Consider the following 19,825-nt stretch of genomic DNA (forward strand, 5'->3'; position numbering starts at 1 on the left):
CCCAGACTGTTAAGTCCAGTCGCAGACGACTCTGGGGTTGCGGCGCTCATCTCGCTTTACTGGCCGAGGGAGCCGGCATTTGTCTGCACCATAGTTTTTACGGGTCATATGGCCATCATGAGTAAGCCGCTTCTGGCGAACCAGAGCAGCACACAGAAACGCTGTTTACCTTCCCGCCGGAGTGGTAGCTATTTATCTACTTGCACTTTGACATGCTTTCGAACTGCTAGGTTGGCAGGAGCAGGGACCGAGCAACGGGAGCTCACCCCGTCGCGGGGATTCAAACCACCGACCTTCTGATCAGCAAGTCCTAGGCTCTGTGGTTTAAATAACTCATACATAACTCCATCAGCTTGGTTTCCCATTCTTCTCTGGGAGGAGCCATGACTGTTCTAAGTGTTATCACAGGACGTCATTAAGACGTCATTAACCACGACTAGCTCAGACTTGGCCCTTTCCTCTCCTGTCCTTGGAAGAGAACTCTCTGTCAGTTCCAGCTGTTGGGAATTCTGGGATGTGCCCTCTGAAACGCCAATCAAGAAATACATTTCTTGTTCTTTTCCTTCCCGTTCTACTTTTTGTTGTTGTTGGTGGTGGTGGTGATGGTTTTTCTTTCTTTCTTTTAAACACCCACCCTGTGGTTTGACATTTTCAAAAATGCCTGTTGCTGATCCGCCACTAGCCTCAGGCACCTTTATTTTATTATTTTATTTTTTTGCCTATGCATGCTGTCTAGAGAGGGATTAGGTCCGAGAACCAGAGCGCTGCATCAAAAGGACCCGTCTGAAGAGCAATGAATTTGAGGCATCAGGGAAGGAGAGGGTTTAAAATAAATAAATAAATAAATAGCTGGGCAGTGAAAGGAAGATGCTGGTTTTAGTTTTAGGGAAGGGTAAAAGAAGAGGACGCGGGTGGCGCTGTGGGTAAAAGCCTCAGCGCCTAGGACTTGCCGATCAAAAGGTTGGCGGTTCAAATCCCCGTGGCGGGGTGTGCTCCCGTTGCTCGGTCCCAGCGCCTGCCAACCTAGCAGTTCGAAAGCACCCCCGGGGGCAAGTAGATAAATAGGGACTGCTTACTAGCAGGAAGGTAAACGGCGTTTCCGTGTGTGGCTCTGGCTCGCCAGAGCAGCTTCGTCACTCTGGCCACGTGACCCGGAAGTGTCTTCGGACAATGCTGGCCCCCGGCCTCTTAAGTGAGATGGGCGCACAACCCTAGAGTCTGGCAAGACTGGCCCGAACGGGCAGGGATACCTTTACCTTTACCTTTAAAAGAAGAGTGGAGAATCTCAGGCCTAAGGGCTGGATTTCTATATGGTCCTTGGGACTCTTGCTAGGATTCTTCTTCTTCTTCTTCTTCTTCTTCTTCTTCTTCTTCTTCCTCTTCTTCCTCTTCTTCCTCTTCTTCCTCTTCTTCCTCTTCTCCTTCTTCTCCTTCTCCTTCTCCTTCTTCTTCGGCGATCGCTCGTAGCCGAGTAAAATTGTCTTCCATAAGCACGGTTTTAATAGTGAGTCCGTAAGTGACTGTGGAGGCCAATTCTGGATCCACACATCCTTCCACAGTGGGGACCTTGGTTTCCGGTCAGGAGTTGATCACAGTGTGGATTTGCCAAGCGTGCCTTCCTCTTAGCACGTTTCTCCCTTGCGTCCGGAGTTTGAGTGTCTTCAAAGCCTTTGGTAAAGGCTGTTCTCCAACTGGAGCGCTCGCACGCAAGCGTTTCCCAGTTGTTGGTGTTTATACTACATTTTTAAAGATTTGCCTCGAGACAGTCTTTGAACCTCTTTTGTTGACCACCAGCATTATGCCTTCCATTTTTAAGTTTGGAATAGGGTAGTTGCTTTGGAAGACGATAATCAGGCATCCGCACAACATGACCAGTCCAACGAAGCTAATGTTGAAGAATCATTGCTTCAACACTGGTGATCTTTGCTTCTTCCAGTACACTGGTATTAGTTCACCTGTCGTCCCAAGCAATGTGTAAATTTTTTCGGAGACACCGTTGATGGAATCTTTTGAGGAGTTGGAGATGGCACTTATAAGTGGCCCATGTTTCACAAGCGTACAGTAAGGTTGGTAGTACAATAGCTTTGTAAACAAGCATTTTGGTTTCCCTGTGACTGTCTCGAGTTTGATTTATGGAAAGATTCCCCAGGAATAAAAGTGCTCCTCCCTTCCCAGGAAGCATAATAAATATCTGCGGTTTTCCAATTGTACGAGGAGTGGAAGTTGTGAAATGCATGGATTTAAAAGCACAGGCTATAGGGTATTTCCTCCCCATACCCCTCGCTTGCAATGGTCCCCAGGACCGAGAACTATCCCAGCTCTAGCAAATGGAACTTTCCCCCATAATATTCGTTGCACTTTTGACAAGAACCGGCTGTGGCAGAGCAGAGGGGAGACTCAGTTTTCTGCTGGAGTGGATCACAGCTGGGAGAGAATCGACAAGGACCCAGCAAGCCAGGAACACAGCAGAAGTATTCTGTGCACTATATATATATACACACACACACATATATATATACACATATACACAGTGGTGCCTTGCAAGACAAAAAGAATCCGTTCCGCGAGTCTCTTCGTCTAGCGTTTTTTTCGTCTTGCGAAGCAACCCTATTAGCGGTTTAGCGGATTAGCGCTATTAGCGGTTTAGCGGCTATTAGCGGCTATTAAAGGCTTAAGGGATTAGCGGATTAGCTGCTAAAAGGCTATTAGCAGCTTAGTTCCTTAGAAAAAGGGGGTAGGGAGCAAAAAAAAATCTCAAGAATCACAAGACATTTTCGTCTTGCGAAGCAAGCCCATAGAGAAATTCGTCCTGCGAAGTGCATTGAAAAACGGAAAACCCTTTCGTCTAGCGGGTTTTCCGTCTTGCGAGGCATTCGTCTTGCAGGGCATCACTGTATATATATATATATAAATTAAGCCACAACATATAAACACAGCCTTTCGGTGTTTTGCATCGTGCATTTTGAACGAGGAGAAACGGCGCAGGAATGGCGATGGCAGTGGCTGGCTTTGCAAAAAGTTTGGGAGAAATCAAGTGACTGCAGGACATTTAAGAATCTTAGAAGTGGATGTGGTCCTTGGTCTGGAAAGCTCCCCTAAGCCCCTTGATTAAAACCTAGCTAAAATTCTTGCATTGTAGCGGGTTGGACTAGATTGTTGGAACCGGGGATGAAAAGCCAGCTGGCTCGGTCCTAGCCGTAGCGTCACCCCTCTCAGCCTTGCCGCTGCGGAGATCCATCAGTCATTCTCCTCTGACATGCATCGGCGACTTAAGCTGCAGGTCATGCTTGAGCACACATTACTCAGCAGAGTAATCACACAACAGAATCAGGCCCGAGGCGTGGATACGATGCTAAGCTACGCATTTATTATACAGAAATCAGGGCGAAGAAAAACATGGCCTCTCTTCTTGTTCTTCTTCTCATAGAGAGTGAAGAACAAAAGCAATACAGAGCAGAAGTTCCGCTCACGGACTCCAGAAATCTGTAAAGGTAAAGGTAAAGGGACCCCTGACCATTAGGTCCAGTTGTGACCGACTGGGGTTGCAGCGCTCATCTTGCTTTATTGGCCGAGGGAGCCAGCGTACAGCTTCCGGATAATGTGGCCAGCATGATTAAGCCACTTCTGGCAAACCAGAGCAGCGCACAGAAACGCCGTTTACCTTCCCGCCGGAGCGGTACCTATTTATCTACTTGCACTTTCGAACTGCTAGGTGGGCAGGAGCAGGGACCGAGCAAAGGGCGCTCACCCCGTTGTGGGGATTCGAACCGCTGACCTTCTGATCAGCAAGCCCTAGGCTCTGTGGTTTAACCCACAGCGCCACCCGCGTCCCTACCGCGTCCAGTAATCTGTGCTGGAATGTAAACAGACATGTGACATGCAATAATCCCACACATCTGCGGCTCGGGAGTAGTGTAATCCCAACATAGATGACCTTAGAATCTACAATTCTATGATCTATGATGCACTATGGTTCTATGTGATGTGCAAACACAGCCATTATAGCTCTGTGTTTGTGTAGAGGGACCTGCCAACAGCCCCTCTCTCTCTCGCAAAGGCACAGCTTGGAGTAATCGTCTGGGAAGCAAAATGGCCTAAAGTGTCTCCTTTTTTTTTTTAACAATGCTTCTCTGAAACATGACTAATTTTCCAATAGAGGCCTTTTAAGCCTTTGTGGCCATTTCAGGATCCCTCCATGGACGCAGCTCGAAAACAACCCATTATCAAGTGATGAGGTTTTTGCAGTGATATTTCAGGAGCTATTAAAAAGCACTTGCCTCTGTGCAGGGTAGGTGAGTTGTGGGTGGGTGGAGGAGGCGAAATCTTCCATGCCAAAGATGAGATGTTGGGCCAACTATTCTTTCCCATTCAGAGGAGAGAAGGAGGGATAGATGGCAGGAGGTGAACACTGTGATGGCCTGGGACTCAGGCTCGGACTCGGATCCAGAGAAGTCTCAGTCCGCACCGGATCCTTTGCCTCAGGCATCATCTGAACCAAGTATGGGGCCTGATTCTGAAGAGACCCAGTCTGCACAGGTTCTCCTGCAACAAGCACCAGCTGGGCTGAGTCAGGGGCCTGAGCCTGCCCTGTCTCCAGATGTGGGGATGACCTCATTGCCTTCAGCTGGGCCATCACTTATAGCTGCTCCACTACCGGTTGGGTCAGGAGAGGCTGAGGCGGCCCCTGGGTCCAGTAACCCACCGACGTCTCCCGAGCTGCAGAGACTCAGGTCTGAGAGGAGGAGAGACCTGAGTACTTGCAGCCTCGTGTCCTGCCTTGGCCTGTCGGACTGACTCCTTGCAGAACCCTTGGATTTGGGACCGGACTTGGACCGTGCTATTCGTGTTACCCCCAGGCCCAGCACAACAATAAGGGCCATTGTTTTAAATGCTCCCTGGGCCTTCTCCAAATTTGGTGGGCCTTGGTGGTGGGCAGTGGGAAGGCTCCAAACTCTGGAAAATGTGTTGAGGTAAACTGGATCATAGAATCATAGCGTTGGAAGAGACCCCAAAGGTCATCTAGGCCAACCCCTTGCAGTGGAGGATTCTCAACTAAAGCAGCCATGACAGCTGGCCATCCAACCTCTGCTTAAAAACCTCCAAGGAAGGAGAATCCACCACCTTCCGAGGGAGTCCGTTCCACTGTCAAATAGCTCTTACTTCCAGAAGTCCTTCTGGTGTTTGGTCGGAATCTCCTTTCTCGTAACTTGAAGCCATGGGTTCGAGTCCTGCCCCCCAGGGCAGGAGAAAGCAAGGTTGCTGCATCTTCCTTATGGCAGCGGTTGAGATATTTGAAGACGGCTCTTGTATCTCCTCTTAAGTCTCCTCTTTTCCAGGCTAAACATTCCCAGTTCCTTCAACCGTTCCTCATCAGGCTTGGTTTCCAGAGCCTTGATCATCTTGGTTCCCCTCCTCTGCACACGTTCCAGCTTGTCAACATCCTTCTTAAATTGTGGTGCCCAGAAATGGACACAGTATTCCAAGTGTGGTCTGACCAAGGCAGAATAGAGCAGTACTATTACTGAGAGTGAGAACTGGACCATAAAGAAGGCTGATTGCTGAAGAATGGATGCTTTTGAATTATGGTGCTGGGGGAGACTCTTGAGAGTCCCATGGACTGCAAGAAGATCAAACCTCTCCATTCTGAAGGAAATCAGCCCTGAGTGCTCTCTGGAAGGACAGACCCTGAAGCTGAGACTCCAATACTTTGGCCACCTCATGAGAAGAGAAGACTCCCTGGAAAAACACCCTGGTGTTGGGAAAGATGGAGGACACAAGGAGAAGGGGACAACAGAGGACGAAATGGTTGGACAGTGTTCTTGAAGCTACCAGCATGAGTTTGACGAAACTGCGGGAGGCAGTGGAAGACAGGAGTGCCTGGCGTGCTCTGGTCCATGGAGTCACAAAGAGTCGGACACGACTAAACAACAGCATTACTTCTCTTGACCTGGACGCCGTACAGTACTTTTGTTGATGCAGCCTAGAAGAGCAGCCACGTTTTTTGCTGCTGTATCACACTGTTAACTCATAGAATCATAGAACTGTAAAGTTGGTAGGGGCCCATGTGAAGCTTGTGGTTTAGTAAGGCCTCTAGATCCTTTTCACATGCACTGCTAGCAAGCCAGGTGTCCCCACCCTATATCTGTGCATCTGGTTCTTCCTGCCTAAGTGCAGAACCTTACATTTGTCCCTATTGAAACTCATTTTGTTAGCTTGGGCCCAGTTCTCCAATCTCTTAAGGTCATCTTGAATCCTGTTGTTCTGTCTTTGGTGCATTAGCTACCCCTCCCAGTTTGGAGTCATCTGCAAATCTGATGAAGATTGGGGGGGGGGGAATAATTGCTCTTCTCCCTTTGGACCTGATGCATTCAGCGTACAGTCACTGCTCTTCCTTCCCTGCAACATTTCGTGGAGGAAATCTGGCGTTCATAAATACCATTATCTTTGGCGAGGCTGGTCCAAGTTTAGTGCAGGCTCGTGAGATCAGCAAACCCGTTTCCCCCGATTCTTCTCTGACGCTTTGCTTCAACCCTGCTACCCCAGCCTGTAAAGCAAAATCCTCTTTGGTTTTTTTGCAGATGGAAGTTTTTGTCTTGTTTTCTTCGCAGCCCGTTTTCCTAAGCTGCCGCGCATGGCGGTTCTCACAAGTTAACCCTCCAGCAGCGGAGGCTGTAAAAAGTTTTTGAGACAGCGCTTAACCTGTGACACCACTCTGAGTGCTGAGCCACTGGGGAACATGGACCGGCTCTGGGGATGGGGAAAGTGTTTATCTAATACTATCTAAACCGCGGCTTAGTTCTTCCCTCTCCATAAAACTCTACCCAAGCCTTGCCATTTGCTCTGTCAGTGCTGCTCCTGTGTATTCAAGAAGGACACTGTGTATTCAAGAAGGATAGTTCAAGAAGGACACTGACAAACTGGAACGTGTCCAGAGGAGGGCAACCAAAATGGTCAAAGGCCTGGAAACGATGCCTTATGAGGAACGGCTAAGGGAGCTGGGCATGTTTAGCCTGGAGAAGAGGAGGTTAAGGGGTGATATGATAGCCATGTTCAAATATATAAAAGGATGTCACATAGAGGAGGGAGAAAGGTTGTTTTCTGCTGCTCCAGAGAAGCGGACACGGAGCAATGGATCCAAACTACAAGAAAGAAGATTCCACCTAAACATTAGGAAGAACTTCCTGACAGTAAGAGCTGTTCGACAGTGGAATTTGCTGCCAAGGAGTGTGGTGGAGTCTCCTTCTTTGGAGGTCTTTAAGCAGAGGCTTGACAACCATATGTCAGGAGTGCTCTGATGGTGTTTCCTGCTTGGCAGGGGGTTGGACTCGATGGCCCTTGTGGTCTCTTCCAACTCTATGATTCTATGATTCTTTGCCACAATATATATATATATATATACACACATACATACATACACCGGTATATATATATATATATATATATATATATATATATATATATACACACACACACACACACACACACACTTTTATTAGTTTTTTTAACATAACCAGCCCAGTCCTTACGCTCTAGATTTAGGGGGGGGGGGGTGGCACATCCAACTGCCCCTTATTCTGGTTAGCAATACAGTTCTGTCGCAGTTAGAGGATAGAAACTGTAATTGGCACCTTCCGCACCAGAGTGACTTGTCTCACTTCTTTCATCAAGGGACAGGGCCATCTTTACCTGTGAGTGCAGGGGGTGCAGGGCACCCGGGCACCGAATTTTGGGGGGCGCCAAGTGCCCGCCGCTGAAGCCGCCTAAGCTCTTAACTATCTACGTGTTACGGGATAATAAATAATTTTGATCAAGCTAGAAAAACAAAATACATATATACTTAGGTATGACTGAAATGTATACCTACTGTTTCACTAAAGGACTTTCGATTTTGTGCACTTATTTACAAAAGACGCGGTGCTTGTTATTCACAACGGCGGCGCTTGTCAGACTCGACGTTCTCAGTGGCGCTGTTCATGCGGAATTAACTAAATTATTTGTGTACAGTGGTGCCTCGCAAGACGAAATTAATTCATTCTGCGAGTTTTTTCGTATTGTGAATTTTTCGTCTTGCGAAGCACGGTTTCCCATAGGAATGCATTGACGGTTTTAAGAAAAAGGCGCAAGACGTTTTCGTCTTGCGAAGCAAGCCCATAGGGAAATTCGTCTTGCAAAGCAACTCAAAAAACAAAAAACTCTTTCGTCTTGCGAGTTTTTCGTCTTGCGAGGCGTTCGTCTTGCGAGGTACCACTGTATGTATATATATATACACACGCACACATTTTTATTAATTTTTTAGCATATCATTTCCAACAGTCATTTAACATAACTTCTTATCTTATACAATATTTTAGACTTCCGTCAACAACCTCTGAAGATTTTCCATCCTTTATCACTTATTCTGCATTTCTTAATTTCTCTATTACTTTTAATTATCATTAACTAATAATTCTCTTCATAGTCTTCCTTGCAATATTTCATATAATCCTCCTTACAGAACTTCTTGTAGTCCTACTAGCGTAATCTGCTTATTACAGTTGCTTTTCAAATAGTTCAAATATTTACTCCAGTCTTCTAAGAATCTCTGGTCCCGCAGGTTTCGAATCCTTCCTGTTAATTTATCTAATTCTGCATAGTCCATTAATTTCATTTGCCATTGTTCTTTCGTCGGTAATTCTTCTTGCTTCCATTTTTGTGCCAATACTATTCTTGCTGCCGTTACTGCATATAAAAACAACTTACAGTCCTGTCTGTTAACATCCTCCCCTAAACTGCCAATAAATTAACTAAATTTGGGGGCGCTGGGCAGATCTTTGCACCCCGGTGACGCATATGCTAAAGATGGCCCTCTCAAGGGAAGCCTGATATCCATTAGATTTCCCTGGACTCTGGTCTCGTGGCAGATGACGCAGCCTTTTCTTTTAATGCATTTTATTGCTTTTTCACATGTAATAAGCATAATTTAAAATACAATAAACAACAACAATAGCAGCTAGTCTGTCATTTCTTGGAAAAAGGCATAGCAGCAGCTTCAAGTTACTTAGAAAACTGGTTTGTGATGCATATTAAAGACTGTAATTCAATAGGTTTCTCCAGATGTTTCTGTGCAGGTTATCTCGATTGATTGATTGTCATTTCTCATATGGGGCCTGAGTGGATGCCAGGTGTTGCAGAATGATAAAGGGCATCTTGCCTCTGGTCATCCTAACCTGGCAGGTAAATTTATTGGCAATACGCTGGGTTGTTGTTTTTTCATGTACAGGATAGGAATGTGAATAGGCTCCAAGATTCACCTTGTATCTTTGTGTGTTTTGAAGAAGAAGAAAAAATCCAGTTTGTTTTTGAGCAACTTTGTGCTCCGTCCAATTCATTCTGGGATGGAAAGAGGGTCATGAAGCATCAGTCAGCTGCAAGGGATGTGCAATTTGGTGGGGCCTAAATAGTTTAAAGGTGGGTTATAAATGCCACATATTAATAAATCCTTGCATTCCATAGACAGGGAGCCACTGCAGAGAAGGCCCCGTTCTCATGTTGCTGCCCTCTAGGAGGAACATGAAGAAGGACCTCAGAGGTTGATTTCAGGGTCCGGGTAGGTTCATATGGAGAGAGGCGGTCGTTGAGGTTTTGCGGTCCTGAGCCATTTAGGAAACCTTGCAAACAACCTCTGTGCTTTGCTCAGTTACAGTTGTTGTTGTTGTTGTTGTTGTTGTTTATTTATTTCATCTCTATACTGCTTTATATTTTTGAGAAAAATCTCAAAGTGGTTGACATCATATTGAAACATCAGTAAAACAATCCAGAATCCAACATTTCTGAAGAAAGTCAGATATAGAACATACAGTCAAAGCAACATAATTAACAGAAAATGTAAAATATTATCTTAAAGATTTCAAAATAAAACATTACAAGGGAGGTCAACTGCAGAATACGTATTTAACACAAAGTTAAGAAAAAAAACCCACCTTAAACATTTCAAAAAACAAACAAACATTGCTAAGTGAAGTCAAATATAAAATGCACAGCATAATTAACAAGAGAATAAAATGGGTTTTTAAAGGTTATCTTTTCATTGATTGGTACATCTTACTAACTTTACAGCTGTAAATATATATATGCATATATTATTCCAGAGCTGGACTAGGTGGGTGTTGGCTCTGATTCAGAAACCAGGAATTGGTGGAGTTGGTACCGAATTTTGGAAGGAAGTCGTGTGTCGTCGTCTTTTTTTGGGGAGGAAAGGGCCTTTTGTCTCTGGGCCCAGCTTACGAGTCTGAGTCTTCTTCCCGTCCTCTCTGACTCCCAGGCTGTCGTCATGCAAAGGGCAGCTCTTCATTTCCTGTGCCCCTTATTCCCCAGCTTGACGTCACCACTGCCTTTGGAGCCCTGGCAGGCAGGAAATGGCAGACGGGAATGACAGCTGGCACTTTGCTTCAGAGACTGAACACCTCGCCCCTGCCAACTTTGCCTCTGGATAGTGAGAGACAGAAAGGGAACGCCTTGCCTAGTACCACTGAGTGCATCCAGCCACAAGCCGGCTACCGAGCGAAGGGAGCCCAGGATAATTTTTGGGCACCGTCTTGGGCTCGTATGGGGAAATAGATCTTTCATTTAAACTGTGGAACTCCTTGCCACAGGAGACAGTCACGGTCACCAACCTTTTCAGTACTGGCCCTGACTTGGTGGAATGCTCTGTCACAAGAGACTAGGGCCCTGCGGGACTTGACATCTTTTCGCAGGGCCTGCAAGACAGAGCTGTTCCGCCTGGCCTTTGGTTTGGACTCAGTCTGACCCTTATGTTTCCCTCCCCTTATGGTTTTGATCTATGGGCTACTTTTAAAATGAGGCTGCATTTTAAATTGCATTTGAACCTGTATTTTAAATTGGTTTTTCTTTTCCTATTATGTTTTTACTGTAATTTTACTGGTGTTAGCCGCCCTGAGCTCTGCTCTGGCCGGGGAGGGCAGGGTATAAATAATTTTTTTATTATTATTATTATTATTATTATTATTATTATTATTATTATTATTATTTATTATTATTATTATGGCTTTAAAAGAGACCGAGAAGCAATAAATTCATGGAAGAGAGGACTACTGATGGCTACTAGCCACGATGGCTATCCTCTGCCCTCCACGGTTGGAGGCAGCGATGCTTCTGAGTGACAGGTCTCTATTGCTCGAATCCTGTTTGCGGGTTTCCCACAAGTATCTTCTGGCGGTTTCCTCCCTGCGAGAAGTGAGGTTACAGGGAACCAGGCAGAGGGCCTTCTCGGTGGTGGCGCCCGCCCTGTGGAATACCCTCCCGTCAGATGTCAAGGAAATAAACAACTATTTGACCTTTGGGAGACATCTGAAGACAGCCCTGTTTAGGGAAGTTTTTAATGTTTGATGTTTCATTCTTTTTATTTATCTGTTGGGAGTGCCCAGTGTGGCTGGGGAAACCCAGCCAGATGGGCGGCGTATAAATAATAATAATAATAATAATAATAATAATAATAATAATAATAATAATCGGTTCAGCCTCTGTGAGAGCAGGATGCTGGCTCAGAAGGGCCACCGGATTATCCCGCAAACTCTCTTTCTGTTCTTATAAGCCTTGTTGTTGTTTAGTCGTGTCTGACTCTTTGTGAGCCCATGGACCAGAGCACGCCAGGCACTCCAGTCTTCCACTGCTTCCTGCAGTTTGGTCAAACTCATGCAGGTAGCTTCGAGAACACTGTCCAACCATCTTGTCCTCTGTCGTCCCCTTCTCCTTGTGCCCTCCATCTTTCCCAACATCAGGGTCTTTTCCATGGAGTCTTCTCTTCTCATGAGGTGGCCAAAGTCTTGGAGCCTCAGCTTCAGGATCTGTCCTTCCAGTGAGCACTCAGGGCTGATTTCTATTAAGAATGGATAGGTTTGATCTTCTTGCGGTCCATGGGACTCTCAAGAGTCTCCTCCAGCACCATAATTCAAAAGCATCCATTCTTCGGCGATCAGCCTTCTTGATGGTCCAGCTCTCACTTCCATACATCACTACTGGGAAAACCATGGCTTTAACTATACGGACCTTTGTCGGCAAGGTGATGTCTCTTATAAGCCTAGAAGAGTTATTTTGAGTCTCTAGATTTATTTCTACAGCTACCGCCATGCCGTGGAAAACCCATCAAGCAAGCCAGCCCAATGCTGCAGCCTGATTTCTCCTGCAAGGAGAGTTGGTTGTTTTGAAGTGGCCGGTGACCATTGCTTATTTAAAAAACCCTTTGTGTATTTGTTCTATACTGTAAATAGGAAGCTGTAGAGGAAGAGGGCCTTATTGTATCAAGAGAGGGACTTTCCCCAGCAGCGTTGCTCTTCGTGTAAACACCGGGCCCGCAATGCGCGGAGATCAAAAGGGGGAGGCCTGTCAATCTGGAGAGAGTGCAGTGTGGCTTCCTTATGGGGAGGCCTATTTTCTTCCTGCCCCCTTTTCCTAATGTGATGGATTGCTTCCTTCTTACAACATGCGGGAACCGTGCATTTTCCTGCTCCACCAACCCATGCGTGCTATGTATACAATAGCTGCAATTGCGAGATCATCAGCTGAAGGGGAAACAGTGGTAAATTCCTTGCAAGTCTTTCCCAGCCCCAGAAACCCTCTTGTTTCAACTTTTGGGATTGTGGTTTTTGCATTGTGTTGACTGGGAGGCAGTGTACAGATGCCACAGTTGTGTTGCTGTACCCTGGTGCACCCTTATTTATTTATTTGTCTGTTTCTTGCATTCATGCTCCACCCTTTTCTCCAAGGAGCTCATTAGGTACTCTCCTTCCTAATTGATCTCCACAACGATCCTGCGAGGTAGGCTAGGCTGAGAGGCAGCGACTGGCCCAAGGTCACTCTTGAAAGACTTACATTGGCTCCCAGTACGTTTCCGAGCACAATTCAAAGTGTTGGTGCTGACCTTTAAGGCCCTAAACAGCCTCGGCCCAGTATACCTGAAGGAGCGTCTCCACCCCCATCGTTCAGCCCGGACACTGAGGTCCAGCTCCGAGGGCCTTCTGGCGGTTCCCTCACTGCGAGAAGCCAAGTTACAGGGAACCTGGCAGAGGGCCTTCTCGGTGGTGGCCCCCGCCCTGTGGAACGCCCTCCCATCAGATGTCAAAGAGATAAACAACTACCTGACATTCAGAAGACATCTGAAGGCAGCCCTGTTCAGGGAAGTTTTTAATATGTGACATTTTAGTGTATTTTTCATCTTTCTTAGAAGCCGCCCAGAGTGGCTGGGGAAACCCAGCCAGATGGGCGGGGTACAAATAATAAAAAATATTATTATTATTATTATTATTATTATTGAGAGACTACATTTCCCAAGACACCCTGCTGATGGCACACACGCACAAGCTTGCTCTGCATTTTGTGTTGAAGAACTTCAGGAAAACCGTGCTCATCTTGTAATATAATTGAACATTACAAGATGGGGAATATTTGCACTATGAACTGTATAAAATCACTATGTGGAATCTGACCCTATTGAGTCGTGGTCAGTCCTGAACGGACCCATCAGGAAAGGAATAAGAGCTCCGCAACCCCATAGTCGCCCTTGGCTGGACTTAACCATCCAGGGGTCCTTTACCTTTCACCTTTTAGATATCCTTGCCAAAGGTTACCATAAAGGTAAAGGGACCCCTGACCGTTAGGTCCAGTCATGGCCAACTCTGGGGTTGCGGCGCTCATCTTGCTTTACTGGCTGAGGGAGCCGGCGTACAGCTTCCGGGTCATGTGGCCAGCAAGACTAAGCCGCTTCTGGCGAACCAGAGCAGCACACGGAGACACTGTTTACCTTCCCGCCAGAGTGGTACCTATTTATCTACTTGCACTTTGACGTGCTTTTGAACTGCTGGGTTGGCAGGAGCAGGGACCGAGCAACAGGAGCTCACCCCTTCACAGGGATTCGAACCGCCGACCTTCTGATCGGCAAGTCCTAGGCTCTGTGGTTTAACCCACAGCGGCACCCGCGTCCCAAAGGTTACCATACCCCACTGCAATGTAATTTTATTGATTTGCAACCCATTTGATTCAATCCCATGACTGGTCTTTTAAAACACGGACGTTCACTGGGTGGGGTTTTCTTTTTTTGCCTTGACTTATCCCTAGCACTGGTGATTCATTTTCTACTCCAGTGTGTACGCATGCTTCAGTTCTGCTGACTGAGTCACGTTTTGTTGAATCAATTCCTTATAGCTTTCCAGGGTGAAAACAAGCTCTAGCTTTATGTTCTTAAGTTACAGAAGGGGTCCAGTAGTCAGAGGTCCAGGAGACACCCCCCCCCCCCAGAAAAAGCCCCACGTATTCTGCTACGAAGGTCCTGAATGTCACGAAGGGAGTGCCCTGCTTTGCTCATCTCCTGCTAAAGAGCCAGGAGGGGAAACGTATGAATGGGAAGGATGTTGCAAGTCGGCAATCGCTGATGCGATGACATTGTTGAGCTGGGAATTTGTGGGATCCCATATCCAGATAACGACCTCCGTCTCTCCTCCCATCTGGGTGTGGAAACGGTTCCCTCACTCCGTGGAGACAAAGAGATGCCAGGAATATGGTCCGATTTCAGTTACCAAACTGGAGCGGATCCAAGTAGGTTTAACAGCCTGATGGGAAGACAACGCAATGCGCAAAACGAGGGAGGGACGCACCATGCAATAATAGTCAAAATAAGAATTAAAAAGTTCTCTGTGACAAGAGGTTGGGGTTTTTTTATTCGTTTTACAAATACAAAATTATATACAAAGAAAATCAAAAAGTACAGTGGTACCTCGGTTTAAGAACAGCCCTGTTTAAGAACGATTCGGTTTACGAATTCCGCAAAACTGGAAATAGTGTCCTGGTTTGAGAACTTTACCTCAGTCTGAGAACGGAATCCGAACGGTGGAAGGGCACTGGTGGCGGGAGGCCTCATTAGGGAAAGCACACTTCAGTTTAAGAATGGACTTCCAGAATGGATTAAGTTCGTAAGCTGAGGTACCACTGTGTATCCATATAAAGAGATTCCTCCTAATCTCAGGACTCCCCTCCCCCACCCTCTCCATGGGGTCCCATTTTAAACATTTACTGCTGCAGCTTCTTCCATACTCCAATTTTTATATCAAACCACATTATCCGTGGTGATTGTCACACTACCAGTGAAATCAAAATCCTGCTAATGCTTCCATCTGCTTACAGTGGTCTCCTAAATAACGTATTTTCCCCATTCTTTTTTATATATATATAATTTTTTATTAATTTACAACAAAAACAAATCACACAATAATTTCACATCCAATTTTCACAAAATCTTTCTTTTCTGGACTTCCTTCAGCTTTTCCGTAAATCTTTCGTAGTCATTATTAATTTATGCATTTCTTAAGTTTGTATTGTCATTATTTAAACCTTTCTTTTTCTATTCCCTTTTAACAATACTTCTCGCATTTCACAGTGCTTTTTTAAATCCCTCTAGTCCAGTTGTTCGGTCCCAGCTCCTGCCTACCTAGCAGTTCGAAAGCACACCTAAGTGCAAGTAGATAAATAGGGACCGCTTACTAGCGGGAAGGTAAACGGCGTTTCCGTGTGCGGCGCTGGTGCTGGCTCGCCAGATGCAGCTTAGTCACGCTGGCCACGTGACCCGGAAGTGTCTTCGGACAGCGCCGGCTCCCGGCCTCTTGAGCGAGATGAGCGTGCAACCCTAGAGTCGGTCACGACTGGCCCTGATGGGCAGGGGTACCTTTACCTTTACCTTTTAGCGTTATTTGACCCTCACTTATACTCTCCAGATATTCCACAAATTTTCCCCAGTCTTCTGTGAACTTTTGGTCTCTTAAGTATCTAATCTTCCCAGTCATTTTATCCAGTTCAGCATAGTCTAGCAGCTTCCTTCTCCATTCTTCCATTGTCGGTATTTCCTGTTGTTTCCATTTCTGAGCCAGTAACATCCTTGCAGCTGTCACTGCATATTGAAAGAATTTACTATCCTTTCTCTTTATCTCTTTTCCTAAAATACCTAACAGAAAGGCCTCTGGCTTCTTTATAAATGTATATTTTAATATCTTTTTAAATTCATTATATATCATTTCCCAGAAGCCTTTCACTTTCTTACATTCCCATTTCCCCCATTCTTTTATAAAGTTTTTGTCCTCTTGGTTTCTGAGTTTTCCGGTCAGTTTTGCCATTTTAGCGTAGTCCCATCAACTTGGTTTGCCATTCCTCTCTGGTACGGACTTTGCCTTCCTTCCATCTCTGGGCTAGTAGCATCCGAGCGGCTGTTGTCCTTTCGGATATCGGTACCTATAATTCCTAATAGAAAAGCTTCTGATTTCTTAACAAAGGTTATTCTAAGCATATTTTTTTTCATTTCATTATATATCATCTCCCAGAAAGCTTTTATTACCTTACAAGTCCCCCACTTATGATAAAAGGTACCTTCTTTTTCTTTACATTTCCAGTGGTATTTGTACTTGTCCTATACATTTTTGCCAAGGTAAAGGTAAAGGTAAAAGGACCCCTGACCATTAGGTCCAGTTGTGGCCGACTCTGGGGTTGCGGCGCTCATCTCGCTTTATTGGCCAAGGGAGCTGGTGTACAGCTTCTGGGTCATGTGGCCAGCATGACTAAGCCGCTTCTGGTGAACCAGAGCAGCGCACGGAAACGCCGTTTACTTTCCCGCCGGAGTGGTACCTATTTATCTACTTGCACTTTGATGTGCTTTTGAACTGCTAGGTTGGCAGGAGCAGGGACCGAGCAACGGGAGCTCACCCCATCGCGGGGATTCGAACCGCCAACCTTCTGATCGGCAAGCCCAAGAGGCTCTGTGGTTTAACCCACAGCGCCACCCGCGTCCCTTTGCCAATGTAGTTTGGGTTCAATACCACCGGTACATCATTTTCACATTGTTTTCTTTCAACGCACAACATGTCGTCAAGAAGTTGTTGGCTTTTTTGAAGGCCCTGGCTAAAACTGCACCCACGCTTCCATTTCACTACTCTATTAGCAGATACTAAAATGAAAGGGCAATTTTGACTTTCCCCCTGCAGGGACGGGAATTGCCGTAGCATCAGGACTCCTGTCCATCGCTGGAGGCCGGTAGCAACCATTTCCTGCATCCCAAAATGGCAGATATTGAAACTATATGAGTGTTGCTACATCATATAGAATAGCCTGCAAGGGCTTTTCATAGAAAACATGGCAGCAGGGCATTCTCCCCCGCCTAAAAATTGTACTCCCCCTCCCCAATAGGAACAGGGGGATTTAATTTTGTTTGCATTTCAGTGAGAAGCTACCCAATTCACACTTTGCAAACAAAAACGCAGCTATCTTTTGGAATTATCACTTGATTTTTTGTGACACAGTTTTTCAACCAAGTTACAAAAATGCACATATTCAGGGAATGAAAACTAATGTGATAGTGAAATACCTTACAAAAATGCATTCCATTAGGGGAGACTGCTTGCTAAGACGTGTACAGTGGTACCTCGGGTTACAGACACTTCAGGTTACAGACGCTTCAGGTTACAGACTCTGCTAACCCAGAAATAGTACCTCGGGTTAAGAACTTTGCTTCAGGATGAGAACAGAAATCGTGCTCCGGTGGTGCGGTGGCAGAGGGAGGCCCCATTAGCTAAAGTGGTACCTCAGGTTAAGAACAGTTTCAGATTAAGAACGGACCTCCAAAACGAATTAAGTTCTTAACCCGAGGTACCACTGTACATTGGTTGGAACTGCATACGAGAATGGGTTTATTGGGAGAAATTGGAAGTGCTGGCGAATCTCTGCAAGGGTTAAAGAAGAAATGGCAAATTTGCTGTGGAGGTCCGAATTTAAGATCGGGAAACTGAGAACTGAGATTGACAGTCCCTGAATTTTGTTGAGGGGGGTGGGGAATTTGATGCCCCCTTCTCCCCCATCCTTCTGAGCACAGAATGTGGATGAAAAGCTGCTCTCCTTGCTGAAATGTTGTTGTTTATCTCTGTTTATGCAGCAGCCTTTCTGATAAATTGCCTCTTGTTTGGTCATCTGTGTGCTTAATTTGTTTCTGTCCAGAAAGATGCCTGTGTCCTCTCCCAGCAGAGACAGCTTGAACCAAGACACTCTGGAACTAGGTATGTCTTATTCCATTCTCAACTAGCTCACTTATTTTGAGGGTAGAGATTTTACATGTTTATCCATCGCTATTTCTGGAGGTTTGACCAAACTGCGGGAGGCAGTGGAAGACAGAAGTGCCTGGCGTGCTCTGGTCCATGGGGTCACGAAGAGTCGGACACGACTAAACAACTAAACAGCAACAACAGACATTGCTATGCTACCTCCTTTTCTATGTTGAGCTGATTTAGATGGAAGTGAGATCTAGATGGAAGCGAGAGCTGGCCATAAAGAAGGCTGATCTCAGAACCACTGGCATTCATCTTTGAGAATTCCTGGAGAACAGGCGAAGTCCCGGCAGACTGGAGGAGGGCAAATGTTGTCCCTATTTTCAAAAAGGGGAAAAGAGAGGACCCAAATAATTACCGCCCAGTCAGTCTAACATCAATACCAGGGAAGATTCTGGAGCAGATCATTAAGCAAACAATCTGTGAGCACCTAGAAAGGAATGCTGTGATCACCAATAGTCAGCATGGATTTCTGAAAAATAAGTCATGTCAGACTAACCTGATCTCATTTTTTGACAGAATTACAAGCCTGGTAGATGAAGGGAACGCAGTGGATGTAGTCTACCTTGATTTCAGCAAGGCATTTGACAAGGTGCCCCATGATATTCTTGTAAAGAAGCTGGTAAAATGCGGTCTTGACTATGCTACCACCCAGTGGATTTGTAACTGGCTGACTGACCGGACCCAAAGGGTGCTCATCAATGGTTCCTCTTCATCCTGGAGAAGAGTGACTAGTGGGGTGCCACAGGGTTCTGTCTTGGGCCCGGTCTTATTCAACATCTTTATCAACGACTTGGATGATGGACTCAAGGGCATCCTGATCAAATTTGCAGATGACACCAAACTGGGAGGGGTGGCTAACACCCCAGAAGACAGGATCACACTTCAAAACGACCTTGACAGATTAGAGAACTGGGCCAAAACAAACAAGATGAATTTTAACAGGGAGAAATGTAAAGTATTGCACTTGGGCAAAAAAAATGAGAGGCACAAATACAAGATGGGTGACACCTGGCTTGAGAGCAGTACATGTGAAAAGGATCTAGGAGTCTTGGTTGACCACAAACTTAACATGAGCCAACAGTGTGACGCGGCAGCTAAAAAAGCCAATGCAATTCTGGGCTGCATCAATAGGAGTATAGCATCTAGATCAAGGGAAGTTATAGTGCCACTGTATTCTGCTCTGGTCAGACCTCACCTGGAGTACTGTGTCCAGTTCTGGGCACCACAGTTCAAGAAGGACACTGACAAACTAGAACGTGTACAGAGGAGGGCAACCAAAATGGTCAAAGGCCTGGAAACAATGCCTTATGAGGATCGGCTAAGGGAGCTGGGCATGTTTAGCCTGGAGAAGAGGAGGTTAAGGGGTGATATGATAGCCATGTTCAAATATATAAAAGGATGTCACCTAGAGGAGGGAGAAAGGTTGTTTTCTGCTGCTCCAGAGAAGCGGACACGGAGCAATGGATACAAACTACAAGAAAGAAGATTCCACCTAAACATTAGGAAGAACTTCCTGACAGTAAGAGCTGTTCGACAGTGGAATTTGCTGCCAAGGAGTGTGGTGGAGTCTCCTTCTTTGGAGGTCTTTAAGCAGAGGCTTGACAACCATATGTCAGGAGTGCTCTGATGGTGTTTCCTGCTTGGCAGGGGGTTGGACTCGATGACCCTTGTGGTCTCTTCCAACTCTATGATTC

At 45.9% G+C, this 19,825-nt stretch overlaps 1 protein-coding gene across 3 annotated transcripts in view; it reads left to right on the forward strand.

Annotated features, from left to right (window-relative positions):
- MINDY4 (MINDY lysine 48 deubiquitinase 4) overlaps positions 1–19,825 on the forward strand; it is a 103,840-nt gene that overhangs the window by 18,839 nt on the left and 65,176 nt on the right. For all 3 annotated transcript variants that reach the window (XM_083406310.1, XM_083406312.1, XM_083406311.1), the window contains exon 6: positions 18,022–18,080. In XM_083406310.1, the coding sequence (XP_083262436.1) occupies positions 18,022–18,080 (59 nt within the window). The remainder of the gene's footprint in view (positions 1–18,021; positions 18,081–19,825) is intronic.

This window comes from Podarcis tiliguerta, assembly GCF_965153285.1.
Source record: "Podarcis tiliguerta genome assembly, chromosome: 12".
NCBI classification, from domain to species: domain Eukaryota; kingdom Metazoa; phylum Chordata; class Lepidosauria; order Squamata; family Lacertidae; genus Podarcis; species Podarcis tiliguerta.